The following is a 22,579-nucleotide window of genomic DNA, read 5'->3' on the forward strand; positions in this document are numbered from 1 at the left end:
TCATATGTTATATTACTTAAACTAATAATCAGTGGAAACTCTTCCCATACTCTGAGCTTGCTTACTTAGGGCGTAACAAAACAAGAAGTTGCTACCCGGTACAAATACATAGTGGGTTATTTAACAAATGTATGAGAAAAACTATTATCAAGAAAGAACAATTAAAATTATGTCTTTCAGTAGGCTTACAATAAAAGCAAAGACCACTTTCACCCCGTAAGACCCCTCAAATACCGACGTTTGATATTTTTTGTATTTAAACAGTATCAATGACATTTTCTTTGCTTTTCTTGTGTTCCATGAATAATACTCATTCGCTTATTTTTAAAGTATTTAGCCTTGAAAAACTTAACAAATTACGTGAAAGATGCAATCTGGGATGAACAATGGAAGGAATTATTCTGAAGTCCTCATTCCAGAATGGCGTAACACACTGACGTGTGGCTTCTTTGAGGTTGTGCAGTTGTGTGGTACAGCGGTGTAAAGTTTAGGGATGCCATGTCAAAAGGCGTGCTGGTTTTGGGTTGGTTTGGTTTTATTCACCTGAGGAGCTGCAGAGGAAATCTCCGTTTTTCTCATAAGAAGATGTTTTCTATGTGAAAATTAAACACTATAAGAAGAACGTATGCATGTCATGCTTTTCCAAACAATTACTGTGGGTAGTTGTTTTCCTGAAAAATCAGTCGGTGCTTCAGGATTGACCTTAACAGAAAAAAATTTATTAATAACTTTTAAACTTTTACATTTACCAATGGCATACATGAGTTAATCTGTAATTTAACCTAATTAATATGAGTACAGGCAATTTCTATAGCACGAAGGGATTTCTTTGGTTTGGCTATCACATTTTCAGCTCCTTTCAGAAATCAGTTTAAGAGATTGCAAATCGAAGTTACTAGGGATTAAAAAATCGCACAGGCATGAAACTGTTGCTCGGGCAAGAAAGCGCGCAGAGCGGGTGGCTGCCGAGCGGTAGAGCGAGTGTGGTTATTCTGAAGATCGGGAGATACTGTTTTGCCCCCAAACCTCGTGTCCCTGCCTGCCCGTCAGCTGCTGCTGAAGGCACGGCACCTTCCAGTAGAGAAATCGCCTCGTGCAAAGGTTAGTTATTCACGGTAAGAATAAGGCAGTTTGGTACAGCATAGGTTGCCTTTGAATTTTAAGTTAATTTAATTTGGCCGTCTTCTTAATTAACTATCTACGCACCAATTGAAGTTTCATCTGCTATTGTGAATCTGTTTTCCCTTAGATTTATAAACACAATTAACGTGTGTAATTTGCCAAACTGTGTACCGAGAAGTTTCAGCATTTAAGCACAGAAGAAAAGCTCTCTGTTGAATAGCACAGCCAGGAACTTTACATTTCTTTGTACTGATATCTGATTGCAGTCCTGGATTACATCAATGGAAGCAGTGCAGATGAATCACTTTTTTCAATTACTGTTGAACAGTTTTTTCTTCAGAGGAGGCCAAATCCTTCACTGAGGATGGTGTGAGTCGGTTCTTTGAAATCAGCAGAGTTATGCTGATTTATACCAAATAGGATCTGGCCTATAATATGTAGAAAGTAATCGAGCTCCATCCATGCATACCCAGTACTTGAGCTGTAGTATACCCTTATTTTCACCAGTGAAGCTAGAAAAACGGTTATGTATTTACCTTTCATGGTTAAACTGATAGAGCGCACGTGACAATTATCATGGGCCTTGGTTTGAAAGTGGGCATAACGCAAAATCTCTTGGTGATTCAGTTGTTCGTGGAAGTCAGAGTGTTTGCATGTGCATTGGGAGTACCGATGAAGGAGAATTGTTCCCACGTTGCACAATTTAAAAAGCAATCTTAAACTTGCGAAAAGAAACTGCAATTAGAAAAAGAGGCCGAGGCTTATCTTGGTTGAAAATTCTCAAAAACCAGTAATGATTTTGTGTGTCTCCATTCTTTGCCCTCTAGTTTGAGATCTTTTCTTATTAAAGACTCCTTAAAATCAGACCTTTTCAGATGTTTATAAATAGGTATCCAGGCTTATTGGCCAAGAAGAATTAAAAATGAAGAATTCTGTGTTTTGTTTGAACATGGAGGTGGAAAACCAGCTTGGATATCCCCTTGCCACGCGTGATTTCGGCAGCATGCTTACCAGTTGTGCTTCTCCCTTTGACACCCACTCCTCAGCTGGAGTGCGTTGGGAACATCACCAGTGACCCTCTGCAGACAGAGGTTTCTGTTTAGTTTTGAAACTCACGTTACAGGTACTGAATCCTACAGTGTAAAGAAATAAAGGTATCACTTGAAAAGCAAAGTTCTTCTCTTTTTATACAGGAAAATAGCTCTGCGTAAAACATCTGGATAAACACCACTTAACTATCTTTATATTCACTGTTAAAGGTTAAACTTGTAACCTTAATCTATAAGGAATGTCACAGACTGCACTATTCCACACTGCACTCTCCGTTTTATGATGAGACAGGAATGAAAACTAAATTTCAGGTAGTTTAGGCACTCCTTACTTTCTTGTGGCGTTAATTCTAGGTTTAAACACGCACACACGTGTAAAACCACTCTAATCTATTCAGGCATTTAATTGGAGATTATCTCATAGCACATGTGTATGTGTATACATTCACGTCAGTTTGATTCACTTTTATAGATCAGTCATTTTTAGTATAAGGTATTCTTATTAAAATCACAATCTTTGACGTGCGTTACTTGCAGTAAGTACACACTGCTCTCCGAAATAACACGATTTTTAATGGTAATGACCTCGTGGCAAAAATACATCTAAAGTAATTGCATAACGGATACGCTTTCAAAGCGCTGCATAGAAGCCAGGGTACAAGAGCTTGTGAGATGCTTCTCTCCCAGAAAGACAGAAAGATTTTTAATATGAAGACTGTAGGAGTATTGTTGGTTATTTACTGGTAGAGGGGCAAAGGGTTCTCCTGATGCTGTGCAGGGGGGGACCGCCGGGTGGATTTATCTGAGGTGTGAGTGAAGACATCTGTAGGAGCCGTTCTTTCCGCAGCGTGGGATTGGCTGACTCTCTCAGAAAAGTTTTTCCTCTTTTCTTTGTGTTAGATCCCATTTAGCGTTTGTCTTTGTAGAGAGTCCTTCGGTCGGTCCCTTTCTTCCGACGGTCCTCCAGGTCCTTAACCTGTAACACGAAGAGGGGAGAGTAGCAGTACGTGGGCAGGACAGCCCTCTCCTGTTGCTACGGAGGGAAAAGTAAAAAGAACATGTTCAGAATTACTTAGCGGGAAAAATGGAAATGAAGTTTCCACAAGTCATCATTTCCCCATTCCCACATTCAGATCACTTTTAGGAAATGTGTTTACCTGTATAATAAAAATGCTGATTTTTTTTTTTTTTACTGTTTCATTCAGTTTTGTCATCTAGGTTCACTGTGAATATAAATATTATTGTAATCTTTTTCCTAGCAGTTCTGCAAACATGAATTTTCAATAATCTTAGAGTATTTCAGTTCCAAAACTTAAATGTCCAATAAAGGGATTTCTGTTAGCTGCACCACAAACTGTCAGGTCTTTCCTGTAAGTCTCCCCAGGACCAAGATTTTTTCTGCTTTCTCTTATAAACTGTAACTTTGGTTACATTATAGCCGAGGCAAAAACACTATATCTCCGTAGTACCTTTAGAGTATGATGTCAGTTTTAGATTCCAAATGCCACTCTTAATGTGGGACGCCCTTAATAAAATATTATATTTGAGTAAAAAGTGAGAGAAAATAAGGATGTGAAATTATAGAAATTTCAGTATGATCAAAATAAACATGCTACATAGAAATCTTTAAAAGAAACTGCTGTGAAAATGAAGGATTCATGTTGTTCCAATTTTGTTATTTGCAGGCTGAAGAATTTACCATTCACTTTTACCAAACTTAAAGAACTTGCAGCTTTGTGGCTTTCTGACAACCAGGTAAGGACTTTCGATCTTTGTGTTTTCTTTAGTAAAGTAGCGAGGGGTCTTAGCAAGGGCTGTAAATGAAACCTATAATTTAATACATGATTGTAATAGAATTTTGGAATTCTTTGCTCCCAGTCCAGCTTTATACTTTGGTACCAAGGTATAGATGCTCCTGGCTGTTGTTAATTAACTTGGAAAGATCGCCTTCGCAGGATTTATTACTTGCATCTAGCTAAGCTTCTATGTCCTTACAAAAGTAGGAAATAAGGGCCAAAAATATAAAGAGAGTATTTTTTAAATACAAATACAAGAGGTAAGACTTCGTTGTCAGGCTTGTTATTAGTTTGTCCCATCCTTTACTCCATCTATGCCTCTATTCGTGTCGTCTTCCTTTTCCTTTTCCCTTTTCCTGGCCATGCTTCCTTTCCTGCGTATTTTAAACTCCGTTTAAGTCAGTGGGAGTTTAAACATGTAAAAGATGCGCAAGAACTCTCAGTCTTGTTTTGGGGAAAACTCTCATTTAAGTTCCTTTCAAATTTAAGTATGCCTTTCTGCGTTCCAAGGGGTTTGGTTTCACTACTATATATTCTTGAGGATTGTTTTAAAACAAATTATGTCACATGAACACTGAGAAATGTAATAGTTCAACTGAAGTCAGTCTCGGTCCTTTCCAGGATTGGTGGATAGAACAGTTTTGCACTTCCATAATTTAACTCTAAATGGAGAAAAACTCAATTTGTACAATGTTAGAAACGCTCGACGTACCTAACAGTTTTTAATAATCTCAATAAACTCTCATAATTTCATCTCTCTCACTTTGCAATAATGCCCGTGGTCAGACGTTACACCTCTTGAGCGGAAGCTGATGAGGGTAATTCTTCAGGGGCCAATTATTGCGCTACTGGAAATGAACCCATCCTTTTACCCATCTGCGGAATCCAGCGGGCCTCAGGTCCGGCTGCTGCCCCTTGGCAGGAGACGGCGTGCGCACGCCTGTGCCGAGCACCGCTGGCTGCAGAACCGCCGCGAGCCGAGGCGCACGGCTCCCTCCTTTCTCCAGGCGTCAGCTAAAATTCCCGCTGGCGCCCGGCCGGTGCCTTCCATCCAGCGCTGCCCTCAAATCACAGCAGAGCCCAGTGCAGTGCAGTCAGTAAACTGACACTGGCACACGCTTATCGCACTGCTCTTCTGCTTTTAAAGCTGACGGGAGGCATAATGATGAGTAAATTAGGATGTGTTAAATTAGGATTCTCGTTTTTTTCACTCTGATTTCCGTTAAAAAACCCAAACATTGCGCGACTCCTCAGCCCAGAACATGCACAGAACATACACTTCCTTTTCAATATACAATATTTTTTCAGTGTTTTGGCTTTTCTGCGGTATAGCATAAATTAATTTCTATTCTGTGCACTGTGACAATCACTCCTAGATGCTACATTAGAGCAAAGCAATAATAAATAATATTCAGTTGAAGTAGGACACCACCGTAACATCTGAATATTCGGAGTGGCTCCACGTAAAGCCTCCAGCGTCTTGCGCCAGGTTGTCCCTCAGATGGACTAGTAACTATCGGGAATTTACTCGTCATTAGCCCGGGCATAAACAGGTCACAGCCATAATGTGGGTGTTGTAGCTGTGCAGTTGCAGCCCTGTTCCACTCCTCCTTCAGCTGCCTCACTGGGGTGGCTCTCAACGGGCCGTCGGTATTTCTGACACGCGTGGTCCCGGTAGGAATTACAGGAGCGAGGAATGGGAGAGGAGGCATTGCCACCAGATTAATACGTGGTTTAGCCCATAGAGAAGTTTATTTTCATACAGAATTTTCATTAATCCCGTGGTTTCTGTTTCTCAAATGCTAAAACTCCATCTCGGTTAACACACACGCTCCGAGTTAACCGTCCTTCGTTTTGCCTTTCCGGTGCAGTCCAAGGCTCTCATTCCGCTGCAGACTGAGGCCCACCCAGAAACAAAGCAGAGAGTGCTGACTAACTACATGTTTCCCCAGCAACCCCGCGGCGATGAAGGTAAACCGCCGCCAGCGGGTCCTGCAACGGCAGGAACGGTGCTCGTTCGGATACTGGGGAAAAAAGCGGAGGGAGGGAGAGGACGGGGTCTCAGCCGTAGCTCTGCGTGTGTCTCTTCTGACACGTAAAGCCGGTGGCACACACGGCAGTCCGTGTTTTGTCATGCGCAAAGGAATCCTGTTTGCAAATCCATTATTCTCGGGCCATCGGATTGTCGTTTTCTTAAACACTTCTTTAACTTTTCGGAAGAGTGGCTTTGTATAAGCGATTTGAACCTGGGGACTGAGTGTGCGTGGGGCGGGAGTTCTGGGCTCTGCCTTGCTGCCGTGGGGACAGGGAGCGTCTGTCCCCGGGACAGGGACACCGGGCCGGCCGAGAGAGCTGGGGGGGGCAGCTCCCAGACACGTGGGGATCCGAGCCCTGAGCCGGGCAGAATCGAGGGTTTGGCCCCTGTGTGAAATTGGAGAGTTTGCTTACTCCCCCTCAGCTCCAGGTCTGCCCCCAAACCCCGCTGCTTCCCGTCACCCTCACTTCAATTTTAATATTAAATTCTGTTCGTAATGGTTTGTCAGTTACTACTCTCATTGCCCCGCCTCAGCTGTTTTAAAACGATAACCCACGATTACAGGATCAACTAAGAACACGTCTTTTTAGATCATTTCCAGTCTTCTGCTGGGTGCACTAATTACTTGTTCTTGTGCATTGCTGTTTGCGATTGAACTGCAGATTTCCAGTCAGACAGTGATAGTTTTAACCCTACTTTGTGGGAGGAGCAGAGACAGCAACGTATGACTGTTGCCTTTGAATTTGAAGAAAAAAAGGAAGAGGAGGAAAATGCAGGGAAAGTTAAGGTAAGTTCTATTTGATTCGTTCTGATCTTCGCATATTATGGGCAGGGTCCAACTTACAGGTCTTGAATTGAACTATTTTTGTGTTCTAAATACGCAGAAAGTATTCATCACCATGTTCCAAGCGCAGCGGTTGAGGAAGAATAGCATAGCTGTTCTCCCTGAAGTACACATTACCGGTTGCTGCTTTTGCTGTTGTCGTCTAGACAGCAAAACTTTGATTTCAGAGGTCAGTTCAGGCCCAGAACCCTAATGTCGGGTGCCTAATGTGATTTGGCACAAAGACAAAATTAAGACAAAATGTTGGGAGACTTAGAATTAATCTCCAGCCACCTCGTTCTTTCAAAATATTTAGATCACATAGGGAATGCCATATTCCTCTCAAAGTGGAAGTCAACGAGACCTTTGCGGCTTCCTGGGGTTACGCAGGAGCGTGTAGCAGAGAGGGCATCTCTCACCAATTTTGTAACCTACCAAAAATGAAGATCAAAACATGAATGTCCTCTTCCATTTATTTGAAATTAATATGATTTCAAAGTTTTCAGTTGAGCCCTTAATCAGTTACATCATTAGAAGGATATTGTCAGGATCATCTACGTTTAAATGACGTAAAAATTTCTATTTCTTAAGTAATATAAAACAATTACCCAGGATCAAACACTTAAACACTGCAAACCTTTGACTGCAGTAGGAGACCTGATGTAAAATGTGTTGCCAGAGACAAAAATCACATGAGGAGACTTAAATCATATTTTCATTTTAAAATTAGCAATACCATTATTAATAGCTATTTAACATCCCATTTGGATCTTCATGGAAATTTTGGATTTTTCTTTTTGATATTTTTTCCAATGAGGAATTTTTATCTAACTCATGTAAGCAGAGATCATGGACTCTCCCGCTTAGGTAAAATGAAGTCAAAAAGCAACCTTTGCCTCTCAATAAACAGATTAAACTGAAATTTTACCCCCGATGAATTGCAGGCTTATGAGTCATATATGTAGAACAGAGCATCTGAGAGAGTTTTATGTTGTTCCATCACTTAGAATCATAGAATCGCTGAGGTTGGAAGGGACCAATGGTTGGAAGTCCAACCATTAACCTACCCTGACAAAACCACTTCTAATCCACGTCCCCAAGTACCACCTCTACCCTTTTTTTAAACACCTCCAGGGATGGCAAATCCATCACCTCCCTGGGCAGCCTATTCCAATGTTTAATAACCCTTTCAGTGAAAAAATTTTTCCTAATATCCAATCTAAACCTTATCTGACATAACTTGAACCCATTTCCTCTCGTCCTATCCTTCTTATCATAATTTTAAGTGTGGGTAATATGGCTGTCCAAATTTGCAAAACAATTGAAATATTAACAGAGAAATAGATAGCATTTTTGAAGATCATAGAATTTCATTGTATTACGTTATTTGCAAGCGTTATTTTAAATATTGGCGTGTCATATATGGATTGTATCACTTAGCTAGCCATTCTGGTTTTAATACATTTCAGAAGACTATGAATGACTGAAACAAATGTTTCCTTTCAGTAAACTGTTCTTGTAGAAAAAATAAACCCTTAATCCACTGAATGCTGTTCCTGTAACTTGAGTTCAACCGCTGCCATTCGCTGTATGGAAGACGCGGAGGCAAACACGGTTAAGACACAGGACCCCATTTTCAGGTTCTATAGAAACAGCACCTACCAGCCCCAGCTGGCCTGTGCCCGTCCGCTGAGCTCTCCGTCCCCGGCACTCTGTAGCAGAGCTGTTGGGGATGTGGTGGATGCTCTGGTTGCAGCTGCAGTGCCAGCCCAGCTGCGGCAGAACATGAGGAGCGCGGTGGTGCTGCCGGTGGTGCTGCCGGCCGAAGGAGAGGTCTGTACCATGCAGGGGATGCACGTCCCACAGGGCCGCACCTCTCCCTGACGGCTTGGCTTGGCCATCTGAAGGTCAAGACAGTCTTCATCCTTTCATAGAATCATAGAATTGTCTAGGTTGGAAGAGACCCTTGGGATCATCGAGTCCAACCATCCACCCTACTCTACAAAGTTCTCCCCTACACCGTATCCCCCAACACCACATCTAAACATCTCTTAAACACATCCGGGGATGGCAACTCAACCACCTCCCTGGGCAGTCTATTCCAATGCCCGACCACTCTTTCTGTGAAAAATTCTTTCCTAATGTTCAGTCTAAATCTACCCTGGTGGAGCCTGAAGCCATTCCCTCTTGTTCTGTCATTAATTACCTGTGAGAAGATACCAGCACCAACCTCTCTACAGTGCCCTTTCAAATAGTTGTAGAGAGTGATGAGGTCTCCTCTCAGCCTTCTCCTCCTCAAACTAAACAGTCCCCCCTTTGTATCACTGCTCCGTAGTTGGGGAAGAGTCCAACACTAAAATATGTTTCCTGGAGTTCGTTCTTATCTGTTCCCCCTCTCATCCATAGACAGTGGGTACAAACCAGTGTTGTAGCACATGAGTCTGTTTCTGCATCAGATTCCCGTATTCCCATCTACAGTCCAATGTTCCTCTCCTCCGTAATGATCCTAACGTCTTCTCATCAGACCAAAACACTAAATTTTGCAGCTGAAGCTATAGTTACTGCTTATTTAGGGAAGAATTATGAAATGAAAAGCTAAGCAGGGAGCTAGGAGCCGATCAGGTATTTCCTCCCGTCTGTGTACCTGGAAGAGACCATCTCTCCTCTCCCGTATCTCACTGTGTGTACACCAGGTACCCCTAAATACCTGTAGTTTGTAAAAGCTGAAAGTAGAGCAATAATACTGTTCAAACCCAGGAAATCTTGCCAGGCTGTGAAAGGAAAAGATTTCCTACTGAAAGTGCGTGTGGGTTTTTTCCCTATCACGGAAAACAGCCTTTTTGCCCAAGTCATGAAAGAACAAGCTCAAGTTCAATTAATAAGATAGAAATGCTTATTTGCATCCTTCTGGCACGTCCGTGCTCTTTCCCAGTAATGCCAGTTCATCTCTGGATATGAATGACCATAGCAGTGCGGTAAAGGGTTCTTTGGCCGAACTGCTGACCAGCCTGTGTTTAGATGCACCACGTGAACTAAAAGCTCATTGCTGGAACCTTGGGAGAACTTAGTGCATGTCACTCCAGCGATGCATTGCCGTAGGTCTTAGGGAGGTTTTAACATGTATGTTTTCAGAGTTTCACCTGACCTTTATGGGATGGATTTGAAGGTTAACCTAAATTATCAGTAGGCAGTAACCACAAACGTTGGTAGCATTTTACAAAACCATACATAGTTTTCACTTTTTATCTTTCACGGTTAAAATTATGGTTTATAGCCAACTATATGTTAAAATAATAATTGAAATTGTTCAACAAGTTCTTCCATCAAGAATTTTGAACTTTGAAAATTCTCTTTTCAGGGTCATGCTACTTTTGATGTAGCGTTAAACATCCAAGAATTGTATCGACAGGGAGTGCAGATTGCCTCTGTAATGATAAGTCTAAATCAGTGATGAAAATATCTGCGTTCTAGTGGATATCGCCTCCCACAGCTGCCAGTATTTTCACTGCTTAATATTAATACTCACGGTGGTATGAAACTCTTGCTGAAATCCCCGTCTATGACTTGACTATCTCATGGAAGTCTTTCAGTTAATTTTTCCTTGACTGGTACTTGTTTTTTTGGATTTGCTCTATGACTTTACCTTTGGCTGTGTTTGGCTGTAGACCTTACATTTAAATCATGGTCTGAATTTTGTGAAAAAGCAATTGCCTAATTAGGCCTCGTCTAAATATGATTTCTTTCAACCGTAAATCAACCAGAGCATTAGTAATGCTTTACAGACTTTATTTTTTCTGTTGAAATTCTTTATTATGACATCATAGTCATACATTTTAACGTTTTATGTTAAAGTCATGTCAGAATCTATTATCCGTAGTGTTTATTCTGCTGTGGTTCAGAACTGTATGCGAGTAGTTTGTATAGTTTTATTTTCCAAATCGATCGTGCTTTTGCTTCTAAAATATTCCCATGAACAAAACATATTCATTTGAATCCAAAATTACATTTTTCCTACTCGTTAGGGATATAAAATCCAACAGCTATAATAGCGAGCTATTAAAAGCATGTTCCCTTTGCGTACCTCCCATACACGATGAGGTAAAAGCTTCTTTGTAGTAAATGCTTCCAAATACTTATCGCGTAGGAAATGCGGAGCAATTTCAAGTTTCAGAGCCGCGTGATCAGGAGCAGTTATCCTGGCGGGCACAGCTTGCACTGGCAGCTGTAATTTTACTCCACTGAAGGGTTTTATTGCATTTCCACCCCAAATTCAGGCCCAAAGAGAGCGGTGGGCTCAGCCACAACCTCCTGCGTTTCGGCTGACTGCGTCTTGGGGGCTGGTGGGGCACTCCGTGCCGCAGGCAGGGGCTGCCTTCTGGTTCCCCTCGTGAATCCCAAGCGTGGTGCTTAAGCCACAACCATCTTTCAGAGCTCGGACGAAGGCGGTGGAGACAGGGCAGGTTTGCAGCGGGCAGGACGGAGCGGGGAGGGCAGGAGATGCTCCGGGGAGGAGAGGACCTGTGCTGAGAGGGAAGCGTCCGCCGCAGGCCAAGCTCAAGGGACGGTCCTACAAGCTGCCCATTGTCTCTGCGCAGCCCGAGCAGCCTTGCCGAGGTCGTGCTCTGTTTGGATGCACGCTTCGATCTCCTCAGCAGCTCTTCTCGTGGTGTGGGGTGATGTTCAGCAGATAAAATATGTCTGCGACACGGTGGGGGAGGTCTAAGGAGAGGTCAGCATCATGTATGTCGTCTCTCCCGCTCGGATCATTCCTGACGCGGTCATTGGCTGCACCATCTCCTCAGAGCAATTTATTAATAGTGTAATGTCTTGCCAGATACCGGGGGGTGATGTCATCCATGAGCCTTCCCAGCCGCTCTTCCCCCTGCACTCTACCCTGAGCTTTTGTAGAATTCTCTTCAAATTACAATTGCTTTGGACTTGGGAAATACAATGTTCTTCTACTTCTGAGTGGTAGAAATTGTAAGCTTAAAATGTGGAGTTTTCTAGAAAATCTGTAGGTCTGTCAGTCTGTTAAAGTACTACTCATTGTGACTTAGGGTGACTTTTTCGTAGTGGTTTGTGTCTGTGTTCCTTTATTTGCTGTATAAGAGTAAGATACACTTGAGTGCATGTACGTACATTATACATCTCAAAGAGCAAATAGCTCCCAGTAGATCAGATTCTGTTCTCAGCTGCCAGAGATAATTCAGATTAATTCAGTACACTGAACATGGCTAAATTAATTCTGCATTTACACCAGTATTGTTTTGAGAAAGTGTGATTTAATATGTCAGTACTCTCAAGCTAAGTGTAGAATTAAAATACAATACTCTCGCAGGGTAGAAGATAGGCTTATAGGGAACCATTCCCATCCATTATTTTATGTCACTGAAATTCCATTATAGGTTGACATAGTGTAACTGAGAGCAAATTTCAGTCCAGAAACCCATGAAGATAGCTATCTGTAACACATTACCTCAAATAGATTAATTAACAATTTGAGGATTTTGCACTTAGCCACAGTACTGTAACCATGGTTTTAGTTTGCATGCTGTTTTCATTTTGTATTTGTGCTTTAATTCTTTTTATGAATGTTCAGGTTGAAATAAATCTAAAACGTTATCCCACTCCATACCCGGAGGATTTAAAGAATATGGTAAAATCAGTTCAAAATCTGGTGGGCAAAACAAGCCATGGAGTGCGGCCTGAGAACTCAACACCAACCGCCAACAGTGAACAAACTGTGAAAGAAAAGTATGAGCACAAGTGGCCCATGGCACCAAAGGAGATTTCAGTGGAGGTAATGTAAAAGGATCGTTGTTCCTCTCAAGAGCTCGAGATGGGGTTTTAACATAACTCCATCAAATGATATTCTGCATCTGCTGTGAACTTCATACCTAATAGTTTCTAGTTTCATTCCGTAAAGTTAATTCAGTTTTATATTGAGTTGCTGTTTTTCCCGATACTACTGAGTTTATCAGTCTGAATTTTCGGTTTCAAATCTGCCTCGATCTGAATTTTGGTATTGATATATATAAGCACTCTCCTAAATTTTAATGGTATGAGAGACTTGCATATTAGCAGGAGAACGGACCTGAGCACGATTTACATCTCCGACTTAAGTAAGTGTATTTCTGTGCCAAATATGTTAGTGACAAATCAGTTTGTTCTGTCCGACCCTACTCTGCCATTGGCTTCTGCTTCTTCTATTCACGTTACGTGTAGTAGATAGACGATTAACCTTATCAAAAGTTAATGAAGCCAGCAGGAGTGCTTCCTCGACTGCGAGGAACCTCAGCTCAGGCGCCCCCGAACAGCGGCTGGCAGCGAGTTGCCGAACCTAGCCCTGAGCATGGTTGCCAGCAGCGGCTCGGTGTGCGTAGTGACGAACTCTTCTGTTCTAATGTGAATACGGTCACTGGAAGGTAAATTCCTAAATACCGCCGTCTTTTGCGAAGCTGATACACAGACCTGAGGCTTGATCTCAGAGGGCGTCTGCTCATTAACATTCCCGCTAACGACTTACTTTGTGCAGGCACAATTTATAAGTAAGGGAAATCTCTGACCCTGGCAATATGTACAGAATCACAGAATCACAGAATTATCAGAGTTGGAAGGGACCTCTAGAGATCATCTAGTCCAACTCTCCTGCTAAAGCAGGACTGCCCGGAGCACATTACTCAGGACTGCATCCAGGCGGGTCTTGAAAATCTCCAGGGAAGGTGACTCCACAACCTCCCTGGGCAGCCTGTGCCAGTGCTCTGTCACCCTCACCGTAAAGAACTGTTTCCGTGTATTTGAACGGAACTTCCTGTGTTCTAACTTGTGCCCATTGCCCCTCGTCCTGTTACTTGGAACCAATGAAAAGAGCCTGGCTCCATCCTCCTTCAACCCACCCTTTAGATACTTGTACGCCATAATAAGGTCTCCCCTCAGCCTTCTCTTCTCCAGGCTAAAGAGTCCCAGCGCTCTCAGCCTTTCCTCCGATACCGATAGCTTTCCTCCGATACCGATAGCTTATAAGCTTGGACAGATCTACAAGAATACCAGCGTTCTTGAAAATCTTTCTGAAGTCTTAATGTTCAAAAGAAATAAATGAGGAAAAAAAAATTATCGCATTATCTTTTCACTCCTCTGTTATTTAAACATTAAGATAAAGTCATTGTCCTTGAAATATCCCTGTCTCTGGCTAGTCATGTATGCGTGAACTTTTCTTCCTCAGTTTCCCATCTCCTTAACACAGATTGGCTGTTCTTAAATATTCCACAGTCACTGTAGCTGCTCTGTCAGTACTGTGTGGTTTCTTTACAGTTAAACATTTTCATTTCTTAAAATAAAAAAAGAAGATTTTTCTTAAGATGGCTTCAGATGACTTTCCTCAAATCTAGGCTCAGTTTCGATTAGTGCTTCAAACTAAACTGTTTAAGTTAAATCATTCATGTTTTTATCTAAATCTGAATTCTTAAATTCCACCATTATTCCTTTTTACTCATTAAATTCTTTCTTACTGCGTAAATCTGGCCTTTGAACCAACTTCTGTCTTGTGGCATGAGTATTGACATGTTCTGCTATTGTTGCTGAATACATACAATTTATTTTGTATCATCTAGCTTTTGAACTTGAATATTCTTAATGGCTTTCTGTGGGTTTTAATTATCCCTGCTGTGAACACACACACGTTATCTATCTGCAATTTGAATCAATGTTGTCCTGACAAAGACATCAGGTGGTCGGTGTCGTGGCTGTGTCTGGTGACACAGGCTTCAGAAGTGGGTGGCTCTACTGGTTTCGTTGCTGTTAAACTAAATGCTAAGTAGTTAAACTAAAATGTGAACATCGCAGTTAACTGAGCCGCAGCAGAGTCCTGTGAGCGCACAGGGCCCAGTGAAGCCTCCGTTGTGGAGGTGGAAGGAAAGAGTAACTGGCAGCAACACCGCAGAGTACTACAGTTACTCCGAAATGTTTGTGTGACCACATGCTGGGTTCTAACACGGAAAAAGATGAAGGCAAATTTCCTTCTTTGATAAAAACGCTTTCACTTTTGCAGCAGAAAAATAATCATGTCTAGTTTTTCTGTGAACGTACATGAACTGTTAATTGCATGAGTATCGCAAAAAGCATTCTATAAAAATAGTTGAATTGCTGAAGACCCTGCGGTAATTCCTGAAGTGCAATTAAATAATGTGATTGCAATTTCCTAGTTAATTTTCTACCAGAAGCAACCGATGTGAGCGAATGACTGTTTCCATCATATCAGTGAAGATGTATTTTTCATCTTCTATTGTAATAGTGAAGATGGTGGAACTTTTCAAGATTTTAATTTCCCTGGTACTTAGTCAAGACTAGTCTCATCAACTAATGAAAAGAAAAACGCGTTCTTGTCATTCATACAAATAATGACACTGGGAAGATTGTATGGCTGTAAAGCAGGATGGTGTACACATTTCTCTCTCTTTGGCTTCCTGCATGAAGATAAAGAGGTATGGGAAGCTGCAGAAAAAGTGTGAATGATTTTGTGAATACCGTTAGCATGATTTCGGTTGTACCACATTAAATGAAACATAATTAAGCTCCATTTGCTTTTCAGATAATTAGGAGACATGATCTCAAGCCTCACGTTAAAATACAGTTTGAAAATGCAGGTGTGTTCTGATATAGATTTAGACTGAAGACAGTTTCTAATAACGAGGTAATTCAATTTCAGGTGCAATGCTCGCTTTTGCATCCTCAGAGGCCAGAGAAGCTGGTTTCCTTTCTGATCTCTTTTGGGTTTTCCTGCAATTAATTTACACATGTCTCTTCACGAAACTGTTTCTAAATAATTAAAGGGAGCATCTGAAATGAGTAACAAGCTACATTTCAAATCCCCTGTATCATCCTCCACCTTCAGTTATAATAAGCAAACAATTTCTTAATTAAGCATCAATTAACATAAACCTCTTCATTGTCCTAAGTCATTTTTGAAAGATGTGCATTTTTGACAAAAAGAAGTCTGGCATAACTTAGTGCATTGTGTAGCCCTTCCATGGGGACCAATGGGAAATACCACAAATCAGCAATTAAGATCTTTATAGTTAATATTCTTGACATGGATGGATCGACAAATAAACCGGAAATACTGGATATAACTCTCAACTTTGGATTAAAAAAAAGTCTTTTCTAGTCCCCCCTACAGCATTCCATCCTTTGTGTTCATTCCTAGCAGGGTTATTATTAATACTGTGTAAAAAGGAGAGAGAGTTGTTCCTTGAGCAATCTGATGCAGATGCTAGTGCTTACAGCTGGAAAAGTACCGCCCCAGCTGTATTGGATCTTCTGGGACCTTCAGCTCATCTCAGTCAAAACAAGACCTCCTTCCTTTTAACTTCCAACTTCGTTACTGTGTGGGTTTGGGTTGTGGGGGTTTTGAGGTGGAGAAGAGTGTTCTTTTTGGTTTGTTTTTAGTGGAAGTTTCGGAGACTGTCTTAAAAGATCATCTTGCCTTTCCAGGAAGACTTACGCGCTTTTATTTCCCCCAGGATGTCTGGCTTCAATTGAGTCAGTCGATGTGTCTATTGTGGGAGCTGTTTCCACTAATGAGATGCACAATGAGGGTCTCTCTGGACTGGGAGAGGAATATGTCCTAAAGATTTTTGGGTTGCGTCTGCTTTAAGCCCATACCTTGATGAGCTCTTTGCAACAGAATTACCTATATTTTATCAGGAGTCAGAAATATCTTCATTATAGAGGTTTTGGATTCTCCATGGCACAAAAGATCTTTACTGAGGTTATGGCCTTGGTGCCTTCTAGTCAAAGGAGAAAGGAGGTAATGATTTACTCATCTGGAGGCCTGACTCACAAAAGACCTTTCTTCAGATAGGATGTCAAATGTCTTAAAGTTCAATTTGAGTTACTTTGACTTCTGCCTGACCTTATCTAAGTGTCTGGACTGGAGGGGCATTATTCAGGGCTGCCTCCAAGATAAAGCCTACCTTCCATAGAATCGGTCCAAGGCGTCACTGGACCCCCCTGAGGCGACTGCTCTGTCTGCCCCCACCTGCACGAGGACTCAGGAGGTGCGGTATTGCACATCTGGACATGGCGCTGTACAAACTCATCTACGCACAACAGGTAGGCCCGGCTTATGTTTGATGGACCGTGAAGTGGCTTTTTTGCAAAAGACCTGAGACTCTCTCCGTCGGCAGCAGCCTCGGCGAGATGTATGCAGTTGGGTGCGTTTCCGTCTAGACAGGGAGCGACAGGAGCTGTTTCCTCCAGAGGTGGGAGAGCACAGAAAGTGCAACTCACATACCAGGGTGTCCTAACTCAACACAACACTGAGACTTCTCTCCTCACACTGATGACCGCGTACAGAGTTGGACAAGAGCCGCTCCATGGTTTGTAACTGAGGATGATGTTAGAAGGTCTCCCATCCTCTGCAGTACATGACTGACGCGTCGTCAGATAAGCATCTGCAGCTGATCTTTCCAGAATCCTGACTGTCAGCTAACAGCCTTAGCCGTCTGAGATTAAACTGAGATTAAACTATTGGAAATGGAAATTTTCATTCTACAGTACATCTTTGCAGGCTGAGGATCTCTAACTTTGATTTCTTTGGTGATAGGTAGTTCTGGTCAGTCCTGGGATGCATCCCCTTGGCTGCGTCTCTGATGGCCTGAATAGGCAAGGTTAACACGTGTGTTTCTCCGACTGCTTGCCAGCCCGCAGGACTGCAAGGCAAAGAGGCACGTGGCAGAAACAGTCATTATGCCCTACCTGCGCATGACAGTTTTTTTCCAGTATCTACTATGTGTTTCCACTTTGGAGTCCTAAAAACTACTTCTGCCCCGGTCTGTTCCTCATGTACTTATGTCACTGAATCAGCAAATTCAAGTCTCCTTTTAAAGCTCTGTCGTACGTCTGAGATTGCGGGCTGGAGCTGGAAAGGTGAGAGCTCATTGCGTCAGCGCTGCAAGGCTGGGCTGGCTGCTGTGTCCCCTCCGCAGGCAGGAGGTGGAGGGGGGTTTCTTCGTTCTTCCGCTTTCTCAGATTCCGTATCTGCATTCAGGAGTTTTCCTTTCACCGGTCCGGTTACGTGGTGTATTAACATCCTGTTTGGGACAACCTCCCCATCTAAGGGCTACTGAAACCGGCCTTTCTGGAAGCTGCCACTGCAGCCACGAGAGTGGGAGAGATTTAAGAGCAGGTGGAAGATCCTCCACTCCACTTTCTTCTGGGATAATCCCATGTTTTGGAGTGACGCGCAGTGCATTCTTGGACGGTGACTGAATTTTATTTAGATCCGGTTGAGAATGGCTAGCTTAGACAGCAAAATATCCATGTGTCTCCCTTTCACGTGCTGAGCTTCAGATAGAATTTGTTTTGTGATTTTGTTAGGAGAAGACTATCTAGTGGGACTTGTAAATATTGACTTTCCGGGCTGAGTGGTGGAAGTGCCGCCGTTTTGTGTGCGGAGACTGTAACGTGGTAAGTGGCTGAGCGAGGCTTCGTTACAAAACCACAGCACTAACTGATTCTGAGGGGAGACGCCTATGCCTCGGTTAGTTTTGCCTGTATCTGGGGATAATGAGAGCTATCTGCTTGCGTTTGTTCCTACCCTTTCTGGGATCTCCTTTATTCTTTCATTAAAGTTTCAGTAAAATCTGGATTGAGTAACATTATTTCTTTACTTCTCCATTTCTTTATAGCCAGCTTGCCATTCTTCACATTGACGTAGCCTTCTCCACTTTAGAAGTGCTGCCAACCCTCTACGTATATTTAATTATTCCTTTGCAATAGATCCATCGTTAATGGTCCCGATCCTCTGCCTTGTGCGTGCTGTGTCTGCCCAGAGCCCCGGTCTGCTCTCTTCGCGGCTTTGTAGTCTTTGCAAGCAGACTCTAAGAGTTAGGTTATTTTAAAAATTCCATCTCTCCAGATTATAATTTGATGTTCTTGTGTTGCCAGCATGAATAATTGGCGATGTTTCTTTTCCCCAGTTATTTTAAAGGCTTTTACCATGTATTTTCTCTTGGGAAACAGCTCACCATATTTTTCTGTCCTCTACCTATTTCTTTCTCTGGTTAGTCCTGAGGAATAGGTTCTGACACGGCACAATTGCATTTATCTCTTCCCTTTGCTCTTGCAATTGGTTCTATTAATAATACTTTTTTAACTATTATTAGTGACCTTTTTGTTCTTGGGCTTGTAAGAAAAAAGGTCCTCTTAAACAGAGTAGAATTAAATAGAATATGATTTGGGTTTTTTTTTACAATATATTTCACTTTCATGGCATATTCACAAATGCCAAACCAGTTCTTTTGAAAGTGTATTGATTTTTGTTGGAATAGCTGCATTAGGGGCTAAAAGAAAAAAAAAAAAAGTGACATAGAAAACTTCATAAAATCATGCACCTGAAATAAAAATCTGTGTTTATCATTATGTCAAAAATGGAACTGCTGGTTCTTCCTGTCTTGCAGCAGGTAGTTTTATTTTAAGCTTTATAACTTTCAGAAGTTTCATGGCACAATATTGGGATTCTAGGTTCAAGATAGAGAAAATAAAGAATTGCAAAAGGGTCACCTGTCTGATACAGACAACGCTCATAAATCGACTTTGGAAATCCCAGAGAGGAAGGAGAAGGAAGAGCATACACAAAGCTCAGAGGTACAACAAGAAACTTAACACTCACCGCGCTTCAAAGGTGGAGCATTTCACACTCTGCGGATGCTGTGCACTTTTTTATTTCCCCAACAGTGGTTTTGCATAAGTTTGCCACACTGCACTGGAAAATGATTGTGCTGCACTGGAAAAATGAGGTTGCACTGTTGTTCGCTTTAAGTTGTATGAACATCACTACTGTAATGGAAGAAATACCGTACACAGCAAAGCATCTTCTGCATGTTGAAGTAGTTTAAAGTCTTGAATATATTACACTGTGTAAGAATCGGAATGTAGCTATATTTGCTTAAACATTAGCACTGAGGGGGTTAATTAAATGGGCTGTGAAGATACCTGTTCTTTGCTGTTTGGGTACGGTACTGCCTCCAGCAGAACACCAAATGCAGAAGGATTAAAATATCTGTTGTGTAAAGAGAATTATATTCTTCAAATCTCTGTTTCCACTCTTACTACAAAAAGTAGCTAAAGGAGAGTAAACCTCTGAAAGTTTTCTGCTTATGAATAAAAGCAAGTAAATTTTTAAAATATTGTAGCTTTTTACATTTTAATAATGTGGTTTTGGTTTTGGTACTCCATTTGAATTTGTTTCACCAAATATTACATCACTTTCCTTTATTGGCTTCACTGTGCAAAATCACTGGAGTACCTTTAACAACAAAATGTCAGGGTACACAGAGGTCTTCATAGTGTCTCCGCTAGTGTAAGTTCCCTCCTAAATATATTTCTCCTAACCATTTCCTTCCTCATTTATACTACTAATTACTGATTTTCTCCTAATATCTCTCCAAAACTTCCTCTTTTTTACTAGATCCTCTCCTCCAACTTCCATCCTCTTTACAAAACCGCAGCTTATCCTCTCGCTTCTGAGACGATGCGTGTTTCTCGTGCTTCTGCCCACCCGGACCTTGATGGGCATTGGCACGACTTCCCGGTGTCGCCGTGCCCATCTCCGCCCGGTCCCTCCCCATTACGTTTCCCTAAGCCCGTGCACCAACACCCTCAAAGTGGGTTTCCAGTATTGCTCATTCTTCCAGCTCCCTTAGATCCCCTCCTGAGGGCAGGGTTACCAGTTTCATTTCTCCAGTAAGTGTCATCCCTTACCCTGTCTCAGGACGCCTGTTTTCAGGTCAGCGTCTTTCTCATTGCTGAGCTTTCTTCCAGGGATAAGGAATGCCACGGATTCCCTGCTTGTGTCTTCATTCCCCCCTAACTAGCCTAGAAGCGTAATTTAAATATCCTAATTTCAGATATCTCTTTCTGACACTACATCTCACTTTCTTTCCACTGTGTTAACTCACGTTATTTTCCATATATATCCTGTTGCCGGCTAGAACGGCAAACCAGTTGTTCAGGGCAGTCTTTGAAGGTCAATGAGAAGTTTATGAAATCTGAATCATTTCAATTTAGCAAAAAAACTCTTTAGAGACAAATTCATTTTAACCAAATACAGCTATAAGGACAGTTGAATCTATGGAAGGACTTGTGCCACGAATAAATGAATGAGGGATACTTATTCCTGAACTAAGAAGTAATTGTTTATTCTGAATTTGTATTTATTTCTACTGGCAGCTTGCATTTTTGTGACCTTTACTTCATCAGAAATGTTTACATGGCCTTGATGTATCTTGCAAGTTCCATCTGTTTTGTCCACATTTTCAGAATGAACACATCATCATAAATTTTCCAAGCATTTATGTAGGACTAATTAGACTTCTCAGCTGACAAATCAGCATGATTAGACGCTACCCGTATGGTGGGGTTTTGGTGTGTTGTCACATTTGTGAAAAGAAGGCTGTGACATGTTTGTTCGCTGTAGTTTGAAGTGGATCCTGTTTCCTATGTTTACTCTACGTTATTATTTTCCTCAGGATGCCTTTGGACATCCTGCCAGTGAGATGAGGATAGGAGAGCTTCGTCCTTCCATGCCAGAGACTCCGTTGTACCCACCCAAACTTGTTCTGCTGGGTAAAGAGAAGAAAGGTACTAACTTGACTTACAACCTGTTGGATTAAAGCATATGTACTGTATGCAGACGGACACACTACTTAGGATGTTCTGCACTTCACTCTGATTTTAAAACATATTACATGCGTATTTGTGCACGTGTATGTACATATCCATAGCCTCAATTTAAAAACGTAGTTTTCTGGAGTTTAGTTTTCAAGTACCACCTCCTGAAAATGTTTGTGTGTTTTGTTTCAGAATCGACCGATGAGTCTGAAGCAGATAAGATCCATTGTCTGAATAACAGCGTTTCCTCAGGCACTTACTCAGACTATTCCCCTTCCCAGGCTTCCTCAGGGTCCTCCAACGCGCATGTTAAATTGGGGTCCTTGCAGCCAACGGCTAAAGAAGCGGTGAATAACTCTTTGTGGGGAAACAGGTGTGATCATCTTTCTTAACACGGCTTCTGGTTGCCCTTTGTCTTACGTTGTCATATACATTCACAGCCAACCTATGCTATCTGTTCAGGCATTCAATTTAAAAAATACAATGTTTTTACCCCAGTTTTGCAGGGGTGTGCGTAGCTATTCAAAGCCCGGGCTGCACAGAGTTGGCCACACATTCATACTCCATGAACGTCAGTAATTCTACAGCTGGTTTTTCAACTACGTGCTATAAGCGTGCATTAAAAGTGCCTAGTAATTGAGCTGCAATTATTCTGCGCTGTGTGGTCCTGAGCTGCAGCTGGCTGTAGTTTCGCGTAGATAGCAGAACGTGTGTGTCTCGTATTATCGCTGTCCTGAGCCTCACTCTGCCCTGGACCTCCAAGAACAACGTGGTTCTCTGAAAGTTGTAATTTGCACTGGCCATGAGCAACCTGAAAGCACTCTCGTACCATACCAGGAACACCTTGCCCTGTCTGTTCCTGCCCTTACTCACCGAACGTAGTTCCATCCACAGGCTCTTCCCCGCTAAAGAGAGGCTGGCGCCTGCTCGCTGGAGGTGCGTAAAATCTTGGTGGTGAGAACACGCACAAACTGAATCTGCTGGTTTTGTTTAAGAAAATAATAATGTAAGTGTAAAAAATCTCCCCTTGCACATGTAGAAGATTATTTTTAAAGCAGGAAAATAGGTTCAGCGGGATGCATAT

General features: G+C 42.0%; 1 protein-coding gene across 5 annotated transcripts in view; it reads left to right on the forward strand.

Annotated features, from left to right (window-relative positions):
* LRRC7 (leucine rich repeat containing 7) overlaps positions 1-22,579 on the forward strand; it is a gene marked incomplete at its 3' end in the record, with an annotated part of 104,731 nt that overhangs the window by 58,538 nt on the left and 23,614 nt on the right. For 2 of the 5 annotated variants that reach the window (XM_082484310.1, XM_082484311.1), the window contains exons 12-17: positions 3,857-3,926; positions 5,839-5,938; positions 6,665-6,789; positions 12,425-12,625; positions 21,354-21,465; positions 21,688-21,868. In XM_082484310.1, coding sequence (XP_082340436.1) covers positions 3,857-3,926; positions 5,839-5,938; positions 6,665-6,789; positions 12,425-12,625; positions 21,354-21,465; positions 21,688-21,868 — 789 coding nt within the window. Of the gene's footprint in view, positions 1-3,856; positions 3,927-5,838; positions 5,939-6,664; positions 6,794-12,368; positions 12,626-19,347; positions 19,471-21,353; positions 21,466-21,687; positions 21,869-22,579 lie in introns of all 5 variants that reach the window. The other 3 variants (XM_082484308.1, XM_082484312.1, XM_082484309.1) reach the window with 3 other exon arrangements.

The sequence above is a fragment of the Vanellus vanellus genome, assembly GCF_965231255.1.
Source record: "Vanellus vanellus genome assembly, chromosome: 5".
NCBI lineage: Eukaryota > Metazoa > Chordata > Aves > Charadriiformes > Charadriidae > Vanellus > Vanellus vanellus.